General features: G+C 18.1%; 1 protein-coding gene and 1 long non-coding RNA gene across 2 annotated transcripts; one reads left to right on the plus strand and one right to left on the minus strand.

Annotated features, from left to right (window-relative positions):
- The first annotated feature begins 333 nt into the window (after positions 1–333).
- Positions 334–1224, plus strand: LOC147656334 (uncharacterized). The gene is made up of 3 exons (XR_015294605.1): positions 334–445; positions 652–929; positions 1023–1224. It is a non-coding gene; the product is annotated as an uncharacterized LOC147656334 (long non-coding RNA).
- Positions 458–16896, minus strand: LOC100863528 (alpha1,4-N-acetylgalactosaminyltransferase 2-like). Its single transcript, XM_012486646.3, has 4 exons — positions 16268–16896; positions 8020–8410; positions 4934–5144; positions 458–1131 (listed from the first exon to the last, which is right to left on the minus strand). The coding sequence occupies exons 1-4, from the start codon at positions 16464–16466 to the stop codon at positions 865–867; spliced, it is 1068 nt and encodes a 355-aa protein (XP_012342100.2). The 5' UTR covers positions 16467–16896; the 3' UTR covers positions 458–864.
- Positions 16897–20133: the final 3237 nt, after the last annotated feature.

Consider the following 20133-nt stretch of genomic DNA (forward strand, 5'->3'; position numbering starts at 1 on the left):
AATTCTTCAAATGTATTCCAAGAAAAATTATATATTTTATACGTATACAATATGCAGGTTGAAATAGATAGTATCTATTTTATTGTTGGATTATTTGTATAATATCATGACACTGTACTAAAAAATTGACAATTATCGAAATATTATAGATTGTAAAATTTCGTTAATTGAAGACGTGGTATTTTTTGTTTTCTCTCGCGTTAATTTAGATAGATAGCCAATCAGAAATGAGAATAGAGCACATGGTTGAACGAATGACATTATTGAAACGCCAGCTTTCAGTAAACATAATGGCATATATTTCATTCGCATGAAACCTTAAGCAGAATTTACAAATCATGGTACAGTGAAATCAATTTGTTGTACCAATCAATATTGCTTACATGTAAAATTGCTAGTTTCATTATTTAAATTATTATTTATAGAAATGTTGAATTCTAATTAGGTGCGCAAAATGTTATCTAATTCATCAAGTTTAATAGTTTTAATAATGCTTAGATTATTATTTATGTGTACAATAAATATATTACGTTTTTACTATATATGATATTTATGTTATAAGATATAATATATGAATATTTTATCGATAAAAATTATATCGAATTATATCATGAAAAAAATTATAATATTCAATACATTTTTGATATATAGTGCTTAGATTTGTTCGTGCTCATAGCCTGTTATTATCATGGCTCGATTAGACTACGCGCTCCGTGATCGACTAGTGTTTTTTTGTTCATAATTCGTTGATAAAGTCGTAACGAAAATTTTTACAAAGGAAAATGTTGCTTGAAATTTAGAAATTTCCAGCTTACAAATGATTCAACAATCGAATCTTATACATGTAATTTTCAATATATAATATTAAAATAGTTTTCCGCAATTGTTCAAAATCTTTGGACAATGTTTTTTCGCAACATTCACATAAGGTACGTCATTATTTACGTCCACCTTTTCAGCATTGCTTAATTTGTTCCACACATGAATTGCCATTGCCTGTTCGATTATTTTCATTGTTTTAGTATCGTTTGTTGTAAAATATAGTGACCAATTAGTGTAATGAATTGGATAAAACATTGAAGGAGGAAAAACACGAAAGCCTTGACATCGACTCGTAGACATGTCCTGAACCTGGATAAAATACAAATATTTTTATATATTTTTATATATTTATTTTTTTTTAATTTTAATGTCAAATCAATAAATAATTCAAATTATAATAAATATTTTGTAATTTCAAAAAGTTCAAAACTAATGCTTTATTATTATTATAAATAGTTATAATATAGATATTAATTCTTTATTTTGATATATAATTTGATATCTATAAGTGTTTAAATCGAAATTCGGAATTTGTTCTTATATTTAAAAAAGAAAAAAGGATAGCAAGAAAAAAAGATATCGGAAAATAATAATAATAATGCAATTATTAACATTAATTAGTAATATTTTTTACATTTTTTTTAAAAAATTTAATAAGTGTATCTTAATTTTTTGTTTTTAAGAAAATTTTAATAATTTTTTAATATAAAATAAGAATAAATATAATATAATTTAAATTATATTTATATATTTATTGAATGATAATTAACTTGATAAATGATTTTTGTTATCTACAAATTAAATGAATATTGAAGATAGGTCGAAATTTTTATATTCGCGAAATTCTAGTACTTTATAACTAGTTCTTAAAATTCAAAATTTTTTATAATGAAATGATCGACACATAATCGAGATTTAAATCTAATCTAATAGAACATTTAATAGGAAATTATTAAAAAAAAAAAATTAAAAAAATAATATAATTTATAATATTATAGCAAATTTACGAGTTGCGAACGAAGATATAAAAAAAGAATAATATACGAGACATAATTTAATAGATAATATATTATGCAGGCTACGATAAAAGAAGGTAATATTATATAATGATATATAATATAATGATACAATGATGGATACAAAAAGGTATAAAAATATGAATGAAATATAATACGAATAAGATTAATTTAAAATCTTATTTCAAAAAAAAATATTAAATCGAAATTGTGATTTTCTTTAAGTTTTTATTCTATTATATTTTATATTGTTGATATAAATAAATAAAAAAAAATAAATCCTATTTAATTTTATATTCTTCAATATTATATTTTTAATTATTTGAGTCTACTGAATCGGTTGAAAAATTGCTAGTTTTATTCCTTATATTTTTTTTTATAAGGCTAGCATTCTGTGTTTTATGTCAATATATGTTTTGCTTTATCTTAATAAATCTTAAATATCATAAAATTAATAAATGTTAGAAAAAAAATAAAAAATTTTATTTTTATTGTATTAGTATCATTTCATTATTTTTATGGAAAGAGATTAGATTAAATTACTCACATATAGTTTATATTCATAAAATCGGTCTATTCCATCGATCCAATAGCGAATATGAAAAAGATTTATTTTTTTATATTCTAATTTAAATAAAATATCTATTCTATTTCTATTATTTTTCTATTATTATTTCTATTCTATTTTATTATTTAAATATATATTGCTACTAATTCTTTTTTTAAAAATAAGTTAATTTAAAATAAGTTTTTTTAAAATATTATATATGTATACGCAATTAAATATTTTCAAAAATCCGGTATGTTTATATAAGATCAAATAATTCAATTTTGTTCAATTTTTTCCGACCAAAATTGAAATTTTAGAATCAGAAATCTTGAGATTTCAGAAACAAATTCAAAATCAGAAATTTTAGAATTTGATATATTTTATGATATGAACTTTATGCAGTTACATAGTAGATTTGTTAATGAGTTTTATATCTATAGAATATTTATTGTCTTTTTATTATTTCAATATGTTAAATTTATCTAGCCTAATTTATTATTATTTTATTATTTGGATTTTTTTTCGGTATTTTTATTTGTGATAAATTTGTCAATTATTTTTCTTTTAATCTATTTTAATAATTTTAAAATATATTGTAAAGAGCATTATTTTTTCTTTTATCCATATAACAAACACAAAGTGTTGATATATTCATGGAACATTTTTGGAAGATTGATTTTAGAATACAATATAATAAATACAAAAATTGGTATATAAAAATAGTTAAGACTTATTTATTAAGTTAAAGTCTGGCAACATAGAGAAAAATTCAAATATTTATATGAATATAATATAGTATCAATAGACAATCACAATATTCTCCCTTTATTCATACAAAAACATAAAATCTTAAAAATGCGTTCAGAAAAAGAAAATTTGGAATATTTGTGAAAAGATATTAATCATCATACTTAATAAAATTTTATAAACATTGGTTTCATAGATATTTTCTCTATCTTATTTTCATGCTTAATCATTTTTATTTCTTCTATTTTCATAAATTTTTATATTATAAATAATTGAAGTATGCATTAAATAAAACAAGAAAATGGTAAAAATAAAATTGTTATGGCTACATTTTATTTTATTACTGTTTTTATCTAACACGAATATAAATTATTTATAACTTTATAAATATACATATGTAATAACTTTTGTTTTTTGTTTTAAAAATTAAATTTTCAAAGATGTTCCATGAATATATTCTGTATATCTTTTGGAATGTGAAACTAAAATAAAATATAATATATATATGCAATAGCATTTGGTTGGACTAAAATTATAATATATGATCAATATTGTATATGATAATATGATCAATAACTGTAGTTTCAATGATATCAATCTTATATTGTTTAGTATCTATAGTTGTAATTTCAATTGGAGTGCTTTATTCTATTTTATTCTATTTTAGATAGTAATATATGCAATAATATACAGTATAATTTGTTAAAAATATTATTCCCTACATCGTGGAATGTGTATTTTGTTTTACATAGCTTAATATTATGACTTCAATAAAATTTTTTAAAAAGTACATACTAATTTAAAAAAAAATATTCTATTAAAAATGAATAAAATAAATCAATAATATATATATATATATATATATATATATATATATATATATATATATATATATATAAATTATTTTGCAATATTTTTAGTTATATATAAGTTATAGTATTTAGTTATATATAAATAAAATAAAATATTATGTTATTAATAAAAGTATATCTATATGTATATAATGTTAAAAAGTTTATTTTGCTTAATTATTATTTGAAATATTATTATTTAAAATTCTATTATTAGAATATAAATGATGGAAATATTGTTATTTGAATTACTTTTATCTTATATTTCAAGAAAATATTTAATTTTATGGGTTAGTATTAAAATATATTTATGCATTAATGCATATTTAAAATACTATTTTTTATATAATTATTGTTTCAAAATAAATTTATTTGTTATATCTTATATCATTTGATATAAAAAAAATTTATATTTATCTATTTTTAAAATCTATTTTTTTTTAGCTTTAAGCTTAAGTTTTTATCTAAAAGATTCGAAAAATAACAAAATAATTTTATATAAGTGTTCAAGTTCTTTATAAAATAAATATATTAAATATAATAATTTCTATGGAATGTATAGATTGAAATATTTCAATTATCATAACTTGTGGGGAAATAGCTTTTCGATAAATGGTGGTCTCAAACGTATTTATACGGATGCATAGACATAAGCGAAATTTTATATTGTAATAACAATCTTTTTTTTACAAATATCTGAAAAATTATAGCTGAGTAGTTATTTCATATATATAGGAAACAATTTTTCAAAATCTCTTGCAATATATTTAGAAGTCGTTGAAATTGATGAGATATATCTTTTTCTAAATAATTTCATTATCTTTGTTCCATTATGGTATTTTTAAAAAATAGATTTTTTTATTGTTAATGTATTACTGTGTAAATTAAAATTTGTATCGAGTATCATTTAAAAAAAATAATTTGTAATATAATATTATATACATTACATTTTCCGTTAAACAAATTCGTTGTAACACTCTGGTAATTACACCGGGACCATTGTAACCCCAGATATCACCTCGAAAATTATTTCGTATTTCGTGAATACACTCATTGACAATGTGACGACCCAATTTTGAAGTGTCAAATCCTAAAATACCAGCAGCCACTTGATACCAATCCTCAGCACCAGCGAAATTTGTTAAATGTTCAATGGATCTGTCAAAATAAATATTTTATACAATAAATTATTTAGAAGTCATGTTGTAAATATAAAATTTATAATTTATCAGAGATTACAATTTTCTTTATTATTATTTACACATAAAATTTTGATCCATTTAATTTAAAAAAAATATAATAATATAAAATAAATAATATAATAAAAAGATATATTATGATATCTTTAAAAATATTTCGTATAATATTAATATATTCTATATATTATATTTGCAAATAATAAATTTATTATTATTTTAACAAATTAATAAAAATATTGTCACTTTTAAAAAATAATGTAAAACATTGTTTTAATATCTAATTATTAATATTATTGTTGTTCTAATTATTAATTTATAATTAGAATATTTAATAATTATTATTTAATAATATTTAATAATTATTATTTATTTATAAGAGTAAAATAACATCAACGAATAAACTTTTGTTATTAATATTTGTTATGAAATTTACAATGTTCTAATACTACTAATTGTTAGACTAAAAGTATTCAAGAATTGAAGAGGTGATTTTTTAAATTAAGACGATAATCAAAAATAAAAACATTGCATTTTTGGTTCTATTTTATTGACAAAATTGAAAAAAATATCTCTGAACTTCAACAAACTTTTTTAAATAAACGAATATAGGCTGGTACAAATAGCTAATCATTTTAAAATTAAATAACATATAGGACATTTATATTTTATTTTATATAAAATAAAAAAATAAAGATTAAAATAAACAATCTTTTTTTGTTTCTAAAATAATTCTGATTTCGAAATTATTATTAATACTTTTAATTTTAGAGAATATTTGTTTGCATTATCATCAGAAACATTTTTAAAAAATACTTTTATGAAACAAATATTACAAATTTTGTACAAATGGAAATAAATTTGTTTGGAACTTAATTTTTATACTTAATATTTAGATATAAGAAACGTTCTATATGATATATAGCAAAATTAGATTTTAATTTCATTCGACATTATAATAAATATTATTATATTTATATAGAAAAAATTTAACTTAATGTTATATAATAAATATAATTTTAATATATATCTACTATATTGTTATTTGCTTTGAATAATTCAATATTTAATATAATTATGAAAACTTGTTTTAATATTGACGAATAAAAAATCTGTTTCTATATTTTTATCTGTTTTTATAAATTTTTTTTTTATATTTTAGATTAGAAATAAATTATATTTATTTTTTATTATTTCTAAATTAAAACTTTTATTTCTAAAATTTCTTTTTATTTTTTTTTATCGAAATTTATAATTTATAATTTATGTAAGAATTTTTAAAAAAATTTCACAGTTTATATTATAAATAAAATCTACGAAAAAGTACTATAACTATTTCAAAATCACTTTGAAATTTGAAATTCTTCTCTATATATTTATGATGTTTTAACTTGTCGCAAACTTTTAATTATAAATAAAGAAAAAATAAAATTGAAAATGCAATTTTTTTATTTTTATCTTAATTTTTGCTTTATTTTAATAAAATCGATTACTTAAATTTTTGAACATAATTGATTATTTTATATACTTTATTCTAACAATAATAATATATAGCATTATAGCTTCGAGATGAGTTGAAAAAATTCGGGCAGAATCGTGTGAAATCATAATATTTTTATATTACTTGAAGTTAATAATAATTTTTAATTATTTTTTTTATAACTTATATAATTTTAATTTTATTCCGTATATGAATCAGTAAAGTATAAAATTTATAAAAGATAAATATTTAGAAATATCGACATTTTTATATATAAAATTATATAACAATAAAATTTGTGATAACAATTTGAAATAGCTTTCAAAATCAATATCTTCTTCTTTTCAATGTTATTCAGTATGACGTTTTTTAGCTTTATTAAAAATTCCTAACATCTCAGAGATGTCATTATAAATTAAAGATGAAATTTTGAATTTGAATTAACATATTCAAGTATTATTTTCATTTCTCTTTTATCTCTTAATAGCTAAATTTTAATTATCTAAATTAATAGCCGATTATATGCCGATATATTTGTTTTTACAGAATCGTATTTTAAAATCAGAGTTCAAAATAGTTATGGAATTTCTTTATAAATTCTATTTTATATTATAAGTAGTAAAACTTTCTTAAAAAAGTTCTTATATTATAAGTTTGGAACAAATAAAAACAAGTTCTTGAAAATAAAATTTTTAGTTTGAACGATTAGAATTAAAATTAAAATAAAAAATTTTTCTCATTACAGATATTACTTTATCAATATTAAAAAAATTCTTAACATTGCAATAAACATTAAATCTTATTCATTGAATAATATTATATTAATATTCATAATATTAAATAATATCTATTATATATTTTATGTAAATATATTATACAATATTATATAATGTTATATTATTATATATTGTTATGTAATATTATATTATATAATATTAAATAAAATTAGTTTAATCTAAGTTTAATACTTTTATTTATTTTATAAAATCTTTTTTAAATGTTTTGAAATAATTTATTGTCATAAAAATTTTATTATATAGATTCTAAAATATCTATTACATAAAGATATTTTTTATAGAAATTTTTAATAATAATTATTTTATAAAAATTTCATAAAAACAAATATTCATTTAGTATATTCAAAATTTATAAATTGGAAATTTTTTGAAAACAAAAGCAAATTATTTCAATTTCGATTCGGGATATAGTTTTGAAATCTTAAAATTTTTAGAATATTAAGTAATCGCGAATTCGCCCAATTCCACTTGAATTTTTTCAATTTATCTGGAATTTGAATCCTCAAGATCACATATATTTATGTAGCAACAAATTGCAAAATATATGAAAATATTCTTACCTCATAATAACAACATCCAGATCTAAATATATTCCTCCGTATTTCCAAAGTGTTAGAAATCTCAGAATATCAGCCATTTGAATTCTTGGCCATTTACTTTTCTTTAATATATCGGTTTTATACCATACATCCAAAGGTGTTTTTTTTATATAATTTTTAAATTTAATACGTCTGATACGAATATTCGGATAAGTTTGTAATTGTTCAAATATTTTTTTTGATTGTTTTGAGATTTTAGAAGGAGAAAGGAATAGCAAATACACGTTCATATTTGAATTCATTTTAGCTGCGGATTCAATGGCGCATGCTTGACGAGCATTCAGTATCAAACCATTTTTATCAAAACAAGATGTCTCATGAAAGAAAATATTCTTGTCCCCATTTAGTTTATCTATTGTCAAAAATAGAGAAAATATAATTATTTATAACTGTTTTTTCATGAATATTTTCTAAATAAAAAACTTAGATGTCTTAAAAATAATATAATTTTAACAGAAATACTTATTTACATACAAAATAATGTATATGTTTTAAAAAAACTTTTTATAATAATAAAAATCATTTTAATTGATTTTCGTTATTGATATTTATTTTTTATTTTTTTAAATATTTCAAAGCATTCAAATTAGCATGAAATTCGAAGCATGTAATTATTACCTTAAAATCGAAACTTTAAATAAAATTAACCTATGACAAAAGAAAGAAAAAATAAAATCAAATATAATATAATTTTCATTACAAATTCTTTTAGTAATTATTCAATAATAATCTCTAATATCAGTTTTTTCGAAAATTTTATTATTGTGTATATTTTACATGTCAATATTTCTAAAAAAATACATTATTCAAAAAATTTGAAAATAGTAAAGAAATTAAAATAAAAATCACATTAAATTTATTAACTATAATTAAAATTTATTAAATAATAATAAGATAATATGAACAAAATAAAATAATTGAAACAAAAGTGATAATAAAATCTAAATGGTAAAGTCAAATTTTTACTTTATCAAAGTATATAATCATCATTTTTTTGATTAGAAGAAATTGGAGAAGAATAGTCCAATTTTTCAATTTTTTATTTTTAATAAATTATATAAACAAAATATGATTGTAAAAATTATATCTAATAAGATATATGTATATACATATTACATATGTATATACATATATATGTAATATGTATATATTCTAACTATTCAACTATCTGATTAAATAAATAAAGATAATGTAATAATAATTGAAATATTTTAATGTTTTTTTAACATGTATGTTTTTATCTAAAACTTGTATAGATTGATTGTGTTGATTGATAAGTATAATTAATTAAAAAAAATATTATTAGCAACTTAGTAATAATAAAATAATACAATATCATGAAAGTTTTGGTATTGTATATCGAATATTAATTATATCTCTTTCACATTTTAATAATAACTCAAGATTTTTTAATTTATTAAAGATTAATTATAATATATTTATGTTTACACAAAATATAAAAATTGTTTTATTAACAACAAAAGAACAATTTAAATCTTATTCAAATAAGAAAAACTTAGATAAGAAATTTAGATTATGAAAAAATATATATAAATTTATAATTTTAATTTATTAATTTCGAATATTGATTTTGACTTTTAAAATTTAGATTATAAAAAAATATATATAAATTTATAATTTTTATTTATTAATTTCGAATGTTGATTTTAACTTTTGAAATCTTTAAGCATCTCAAATTATATAAAAATATACTGTTGTAATAAGCTATTTAATAAACAAAATTTAAAATATTTTTGTTATTATATATATTTATATTATTTATACTAATGTATGTAGAAAAAAATTTATTTAAAAATTTACTCCAATTTTTATAAACGCTAATTAGAACATTAGAAGCGAATAACTAACATTACATTAGTATTGTTTTATATAGTCTTTCTATTGAATATGCTTTTGCAATAAAACATAAATGAGTGCAATATTTGAAATTTTAATTTTTCACTTGTCGGTTTTATTCTTTATCAGTTCTAAAATAAATGTCAAATAATCAATGAAAATCATTGTATAAAAGATAACTCTCTATTATTTTCTTTATTCTGTGATTAAATTTTTTAGAAACAATAGAAATAATCTCTATTTTCTAAAGCATGTTATAACTTTGAGTCGTTTGTCATAAAGATTCTAAACTATATAATATATTATATATATATATTACATATAACAGATATTAAAATTACAGAAAAGTTATTTTTTAAATTTTGATTATTTTTAAATATGTTATAGAGAAAGAGTAAATAACATTTTTTCTTTACATATAATCAGTGTTCGATCTTACTTTTCGAGATATTTATAATAAAAAATTGCAACTATTATGGAATTTTATTTATATGTACATAATACATCCGAAGCAACAAAGTACAGAATACGATTGCCATTTCAATTATTTTTATTCAATTATTTTAACACATTATGCAATTATAATAACTAATTAGTTAATATTTGGTATCTTTAGAAAACTTGAGCATTTCATAGATTTGCGGATTTGTAGAATGTTAAAATAAATATAAAACAATTCTTGATTATCATAATAACAAATAAACACTAAATAAATATCATTTATTTATAATAAATATATATATATATTCATTATTAACAATAATTATCATTAATTATCATAATAACTATCATTTTAACTTCGGCCGTTTAAAGATTATTTTATCTTCGTATTTTGCGAATTCGAAGGATCCATAGAAACTTAAGTTCTCTATGAAAATTTATTAATAACAATTTAATGATTTCTATAAAATGCTTGGTAAGCTCGATATGAAATTATAAGATATCAAGCCTATCGCAATTCATAAAGAAGTAATTTTTTGATTAATTCATCTGTTATACGTATTATCTGCTGTTATTATATGTTTACATTAATAGAATATAAATAATGATGTTATGATATTTATGAAATAATTATATGATTACAAGCTGTATCATAGACGAAATTTTAATATAATAATTGTAATTTTATATAAAATTAAATTATTAATATCAAATTTTAATATATATTGAAATGTCATGAAGCATGCATGATATACTAAAAATTGTTAACATAATTCGAAATAATGTTTAATGCATTAATATAATTGTTGGAATATCAGTACGAATTCCTTTTTTGGCAATTTGAATTAAATGCTTTTTGATTGTTTTCCAAACAAACTACATAGAGTCTATAAATTACACTCTCTGTTTTTCCTTTATCTCTTTCAATTTTTATTTTTTAAAGTTTATTTCTTAAATTTTATTTGTGTTAATTTTTTATTTCCTTTTTTTTAATCATTAAAATATAAATAATTGAAATAAGATTTTTATTTTTCATAGATCTTTTTGTTTTTGCTTCTATTCGTTTTCTTTTTAACATTAATAAAGAAAATAATTTTAAAATGTTTTTATAAATATTAATGATAATGTAATAGACAATTTTATGTTTAATATTTTTTCATCTTTTTAAAAACATTATATATTTAAAATTTTCCATTTCTTCTATGTTTTATATTATTTTTTCTAATGAAATAAATTAGACATTAAAAATTCTTAAAACATTTAAAATTCTCAAAAAATAAAAGAGATTACGATGATATTATAATTTTTAAAAAATACAATGGTTTTTAATTAATACCTAAAATAAAGACAAACAAGATTGTAATTTATATTGTCCAATAATAAGGGAAAACGAATCTATTAAAAAAAAAAATTTTTATGAAATCTAATATCTGTATATATATATATATATATATATATATATATATATATATATATATATATATATAATAAAGTTATTGAAAAGAATCAAAAGATATAATATTGTATGTCTTTTAATTGGTAGATATAATTCATATGATATATGAATTTTCCATTAAAATTTTAATGGATTTTTTTTAACTAAGTATATGCATTTGGTATCGAAAGAGGATTGATGTTTATTTTATTTACAATTTATGCAAATAATAATTTGGTATTATTTCAATTATCAACGATAATGTTCGATACAACTGTTTGGCATTAAGAAAATTTATTGTTATAGAAAAAAGTTATTTAAAATCTCTTTTTTATAACATTATTTATTTAAAAATCATCAAAATTAAAAAAAAAATAATTTTCAATTTGCATTGGCAGCAAGTTATAATTCGTATAATAAACGTTTGATATCTAAATTACGGATAGGCAACGCTAAAAAAGTAGATCTCAAATAGAAATTTGTTTTATTCTTCAAATATTATAATATGTTTTTTTATTTATTATAATTTAAATATTTTCTATTTTTTTCATATTATGCAATCTATAAATTTTTATTTAAATTTTACAAAAATATATAAACATTGTTGATATTATTTCAAATAATCAGATATTGTTTGTAACTTGTTCATTAGAAAACATGATTATATATATTCATACATTCGTAAAAATTCTATTGAATCTCTATTATAAATTAATTGAAAACAGTGTTATCTGTTTTCGATTTCTCTTAAAAATAATTCATTGCTAATATCAACAATGAGTCAATCTATGGACAACAATCTTTCTTATCAACAATCTATGGAAAACAATCAGTCCTAATCCTCTACTTCTAAACAAATTTTATGTATTAATTTTTTTCTTCTAATGTAATTATTAATAAGTTTCAATGTCAATAAACATTTATTTTAAAGGATTATTTTTATAATATTTAAAAAAGATTTTTTATTTCATGCAAAAATATAACTGCTTTAAAATTTTTGAATTTATCTCTAGCATTAATCATTACTATTTATTCTATCGTTATTTATATATACCTTTTTTAAATGATTTTTCTTTTAAAAAAATTCTTTTATATACATATGTAACAAAATATCGCTTGAAAGTGGGCTTGATATATGTACAGAATAATATAATGAGTATATAATAAGATTGTTCGAAAAATCGATATAACTTGATTTTTATATTTTATATTAATCTAGGATAAATATATATAAATTATTAAAAAGCTTAAAAAGTAGTAAAAAGCAGCTGATAAGTGCTTGAAGCTTATTTATTAAGTTATAAGTTCGGATTAGATCAAACAAGATAAAGATAAAATGAGATAGTTATTGAATTAGTAAAAACCATGCTAGAGTATAAAAACATGAATCTTTAATTTGTACGAAAATTAGTATATAGATTTTTGAGATTGTTAATTATTTATAAATTAAAATTTCAAAAAACAAAATAGTAGATGAAAAAATATAAGCATTTAATAAAAAAACATTTAACTAAATATTTTGAGATTCATGAAGTTATTGAATTCAAATATGTTATCAAAAATCCAAAATTCAAAGTTATGTTTATAATATTATAAACATTATCTTAAAATTCTTTTCTGTGATAGTTGATAACTTTTTTATTTATTTATTTATTTTTTCGTCAAAATTAAATATTCATTAAATATCAATTAAATATTTTATAATGAATGAATAATACTATTATATTATTTTTAATATTATATTATAATATATTTTTAATATTATTTTTAAAATGTTTTTTAAATTTGTTATTATGAAAATTTTAATTTTTTAATTTTTTTCAATACATTTTATAATATTTTCAATATATTTTATATATTTTCTTTCTAAAATATTATAAACATATAAGTACGATTTCTGCATTTTACTTATGAAAAATAAAGTATGAATTATAATTATCAAATCTTTTTTAAATGCGATTAATACACTTAATTTATATAATAATTGCTGATATTTAATTTATTTGATAAATTATATTGATATTTTGAAAGTAAATTTTAAAATATATAATATATAACATAAATTTTTCAACTTTTGATTCGATCAATAAGTTTTATTTACTAGATTACAAATCAAATTTTTTATGTTTAATTGTCTTAATTTAGAAAAATTATTAACAGAATATTGATTATGGATATTTAAATAAACGAGATATTAAGTTATCATTTCTTGACTGCATCATTATATTTATAATTCTATTTTTATATTTATAATCCATATTTGCATTAATAAAATATTATGAAATATTGCTTATATATTGCTTTCGATATATTTTTTTTTTTAGATTTTTAGCTTTGCTTTATAATTCTCAAATTTCTAGAGAAAACAAATAATGTTGTAAAAATAAACAGAAATAATTTATCACGATAAAATAATAATAAACAATAATAAAATTATAAATAATTCATGACAAATATCAATATATAGCTACTAATTGATTACTTCGAATGTAAATATTTTTTAAAATATTTTTTTTTATTTTTTAAAGTTTTTTGATTGTTATCACATTTGACATATTTATATAAAACTTATCTTAGAGTAATATTTTATGAAAAATATAATTATTTTTTTAACGTTTTATTAAATTATGAAAATTTATATTTTAAAAAGAGACATTAAAAATGACGATGTTAAATTTTTTTAACATAAATTTAAATTGCTCATAACTTAATAAGTAGATTTTAATTAATATTTTTATATATTAATTTTTATGTTTGTTTCTACTAAAATTCGTAAAAAAAAATGAATATATAATATTCTGTATAAACAATTGATAAATCATATATTGACACATACGCTCTTACAGATGCAAATATACATGAAATGCAATAATATAATAAGTTTGAATAATTTGCAAATTAAAACAAAGTTCTGGTTATGTGTAGAAGAAAAAGTTATTCAAATTGATATGAAAAACAAAAATAGCATAAATAAATGAATATCTCTTTATTTGTTCTTTGTTTTTCATACATTAAATTTCATAAAATTTAAATTAAAATATTTGTTAAATTAATAATTTTAAGTATATATGTATTACATTTTTATAGAATATTTTATAGAATTTTTTATAAAAAATACATTGATCAATGTATTAAAAAATTAAAAAACATGTAATTCCATTTAAAAAACAAAATAGATTTTCTTCATATGATTTTTATGCATTCATCAAAAAATTAATAATGCTCCTCTCAATGTCATTCTAAAAGATATTCTAAAATAATATTCTAAAACATTTTTTGTTATCAGAATCAAAATTAAATGAGACACTTTGTGATATTTTAAAGAGTAGTAAAAGTTAGTAACAATCAATAGACGCAATAATATTTCATAAATTTTTCAAAATTTAAAAATTTATTGTTTTATTTTTAATTCATCATTGTAGAATAATATTTTACTATATCATGCATTTGTCAATTTATTCAAAGTTAATATTATATAAATTGTTCAAACGTATTAGTTTAAATCAAAAAGAATTAAAAAAATATTGATTTTATTTGAAATTTGAAAATATATTAAATTATATAAATAACGATATATTAACGGCTATAAATTATTAAATTTATGTAAAATATTAAAATATTAAATTATTGTAAAGTATTAAATCAAGATGATTTCAAATTAAGTTTAATTAATTTGGTTAATCTAAATACGCTCAAAGCTTAAATACGTTATGTAAAATCATATCTCACGAAATAATATTTATGTATAAAACAGTTTTGCATTTAAAATAAAATTTGATTTTAACAGTAGTTTAAAAGTAATTGTGTTATTTCGTTATAATATGAAAAATATTAAATTTAACAATTAATGATATATGAAATATCATATATGAAAAAAAATTCTTAACAGGTAAAGATAAGTGGAATGAAGTTATGATTTATATAAAAACAAACGTATTATTAGAAATGTAAACATATATAAACATACTATTAAAAGTGTGTAAAAATTCAAAAACATGGGATTAATTTCTGAAAATATTTCACTATTTAAGAATTTCTATTTGAAATTTGTTTTGAAACGTAGATTCAATGATATTTCTTGTAATAATATGTGCGTCATTTTCTATTTTATATCTTCAAAATTTATTAATCTATTATGAATACAATCGATTAAAAGAAATACGCGATTAAAAAACAAATTTTACTTTGATGTTATATGCAAGATTAATATTAATAACTTGAAGTAATTCAAGAGAAAAAGAAATAGAAAACTAGATTTTATTTTATAAAATTATTTAATGAATTTATAGTAAAAATTTTTGTATCAGCTTCTTCAATTCAATTCTGATTCACTTTATCAATTCTGAATGTGAATTATTATTCAGTTGTTTAATAAATATAGAAAATTTTGAGGAATGAAAATTTTATTAATTAAATTTTATTATTATACTTAAAAAATGATAATGACTAAATGATATAAATATCAATAATAAATACCTAATTTTAAATCAAAGTCTGGAAGGCTGTCTTGCGTACTTGCTTCATCATAACAAGAAATATCATCCAAGTTCACGATTTTCGTCATTGGTGTAATGTATTGTGGAATAAAGTTCTTGTCAATAGATATCATTATACCCTTCATTATCAGGAAAAATATGGCAATGCAGAAAAAATACAGGAATAATTTTTTTTTCATTTTCCTTCAAGATTGCCGATAGTCTTATGTCAATATTTAAATGTTCTCTCGAATCCTGTCATATTTTGAAACTGAATTATAATTAAGTTTTTTTAAATATTATATTATATTTACTTATAGTTTTAAATTAAGTCGTATACAATTGTGAATTTTAATTTCATTCGTATTCTAATGTTTGTATTTTAATGATTGAGTTTTTTAAATATTCTTTTAAAAATCTTGTGTAACATTATCGATGAGTGAATTGCACTTATATTTATTTAAGAATGATAATTATTTAAACACAAAATTTCTCGTTAAAAATATGAAATATAAAACGTTTCTCACTTAACTAATAATGGTTATTGGTTACTATTTGAAATCACACTCGTATTATATTTTCACAGATATAGAAGATATATATGTATATATGTAAAATGAGATAAGCGTGAGATAATCTATTTTAATTCATGTTATCTTTTATGTATGTAATTTTATCTTTTTTTATCTTTCTTAACAAAATCTCGAAAGTGATATTGATAAATCTATTACTTCTGAAGTGTGTCGTAAAATTTTTGAAGCACAAATTTTCAATACAAAAAAATTATTCATAAATATCACAATTTTCACGTATGAACATATGAACGAAAAAATGAAGAAATAAAATAAAAATTGAAAAACTTATGCTTAAAAAGATAAACTATTTATCTTAAATTTCTATATTTATATTTATAATTTTTGTAATGTATTTTAAATTTGAGAGTATACATATTATTATAAGTTAATATATTACATGTATAAGTATATTTACATGTATAAGTATTTTATCTTGTATATGAAACTTGTAAATCTGATAACATAAAATATATATAATCCATATTCATCGATTTTAATGAAATATATGTAGTAATGATGATAAGAGGGAGAGTCACTGTGAATGCATGTGCTGAAGTAAAAAAAGCAAGTACAGAAAAGGGGGTTCCATGCCTCTAGAAACGAATTTAGTGTGTATGAGAAGGGATGAAATACGTTCCAATGGGAAAAAAAATAAATCAATGTGATACGTGCTGGAGAACGTCTGATATGCGACCACGTTTTGTATTTGTCATATAATATATATATTATTATTAATATATATTATTATATATATATATTATTAAGTCCATTAATATTAAATTTTAATATTTTATACAAAAGAACAAAGAAATATTAACTTATGTTTTAATCCTACATATATGAGATAGTTTTTAGAAAAAAATGATCAACATATATTTTTTTATTGGTTATCGTTTATGTTGAAAAAGAAAATAACTTTTAAATTTGAAAATCGAAAACATAATAACATAACTATAACTTAAAAACATCCAAACATTGAAATGTATGAATAATTTGAACGCATAAATATTATTTAAATATTTAACATTATAACTAATTAATTATAATTATAATTATCTTTATTATTTTTTACTTTTTAATTTCTAATATCATAATTAAAGTTAATCTTTATTTCTTTTTTAAGATTATTGTTTTAAAATTAAGTGACGTTTTATGTTTAAAATTATTTATTTAAATTATTTATACTTTTTCATCAGTACTATAATATAATTAAATACGTTTTCGTTTCGTTTCCTAATTAAATAATTTACTTGTAAATTTTCCTCATTGTTTCTGTAATAATTGTTTCATATTTCTTCTATATTCATAGATCTTTTGAACATTTAGTATATATTGTTTATCTATTCCATTTCATAATTTTTTAATTGAGATTTAATTTAAATTTAATAATTCAGATTTAAATTATGAAATTATGAATTATAATTTTTGTCTATAAAGTATCTTCCTTCTCTAACATTTCTCAATAATTTCTGTACAATTTAGCAATTAAAATTATTATCTTGCATAAAAATAAAATTATATCTAATTAATTTACTACTTGAAAATACAGAATTTTTTTTATGAAATTTTTAAATATTATTTTTTGTATAAGGTACAAATTATTTTTCATCATTAAACTTGTTTTTATAAAATTTATATATAATATTAATAATTACAAAAGAAAAATGATTTTAAATCCTTTTTCTACAAAATTCAAAATTTATATGTATATAATATTTTATTCGAATATTTTTAAAGAATAATTTTAAATATATTTGGAATTTCTCAAAAATCAATAGAATTAGGAACATTTTATTTTTGAATTATACTTTTTTAAATTGAATAGCTAACTTATTTAAAAAGTTAAAAAAAATTGTTCTTTAAATAATACATTAAAAATTTGAATTTTTGTCTTACTAAATATTTATTTTATATTTATATAAATTTGAGGATGCTTATGAAATATTTGTTTTTCACTATTAAATAATTATTATAATATAAATAACATTTTGATAAATAATAGTTCTATCTTAGCCATTATTGTTAATTTTGGATATATGTAAAATAAGAATTAAAATATAAACATTCATACATCGATAGATATGTATATACATATAATAAAGTGATTTTTCAATACTCTAAGTAAATTTTTTTTAGTGACTTAAGATTATGATAATGCATTTTAATCTTTAATTTTACTTTTTTAAATAGTAATAATGGTCGTTGTTTAATATTTTTAAGTTAACATTTCGTTAGTGATTTAAAATTTATAATTTTAATTCTAAATTATAGTTTGAATAATTGTAATATTAATCGAAGTTGAAAAAAATGTTATAAATCGAATCCTTCTTATAAAATATAATATATCTTTTTATATATAATCGAAGCATTCTTATAAAATAAGAGTAGAATCTGAAGAAAAACAAGAAAAAAAAGAAAAATCACATAACTCAAAGAAAGGAAAAAATTGTAAAAAAAACAAGAGAATTTATACCTATAGAATCTACCTATATTTATCTATAGAATCTAATGAAGAAGAAGATAAGAAATATTATTGTCTTATATGTTTTCATTCATATAATTCTAACAAATCGAATGAAAAATGGAGTGTAGCGATTGGATACACGAAGATTGTACAGTATAATTTATATTGTTTATAATGTTTATAATTATGAAACAAATAATAGAGTAGACAGAATTATTGTAATTTTTTAATTTTGATTTATATTTAATTTTTGTATATATTTTTGTATATATATATTTTTTGTAAACTTTTATTTCTTGCTATAATTAAATCAAATAAATATTTTGATTTAAAAAAAAATATTATTATTGATCTCTATTGAATATTGTAACTTTCTCTTATATTTTTTATAAATAATTTGAATATTACTTATCATAAATTCCTGCAATTGAATAATATCAGATTATTTGTAATATATATAATGTAAGATTTTGATATAAAAATAATTGTTGTAAATATTAAGTGTACAAATAAGTTCTTTCTTATTTTTTCCCTAAATTCAAGATTTTATTACATAAATCAGGTATAAGATTACGTCTCAAAGTATTCACCCTCATTTTTTATAATCTTTTCTCACCTGATGAATAAATTATAAATTCCATTCCTGAAAAATGATGGCTATTTACTGGTTATGAAGTCATCGATACATTTTCGGATATCTTCTTCCGAGTTGTAGTGCTTTCCCAATAATTGATATTGAGATTCCGAAAAAGATGATTGTCTGACGGGGTCAGGTCTGGAGAGTATCTCGCACTTCCCAACATTGTGTATTTTTTTTGCAGCGTATAG

The sequence above is a fragment of the Apis florea genome, unplaced genomic scaffold, assembly GCF_048593485.1.
Source record: "Apis florea isolate Af1SG1 unplaced genomic scaffold, ASM4859348v1 contig_3794_pilon, whole genome shotgun sequence".
NCBI lineage: Eukaryota > Metazoa > Arthropoda > Insecta > Hymenoptera > Apidae > Apis > Apis florea.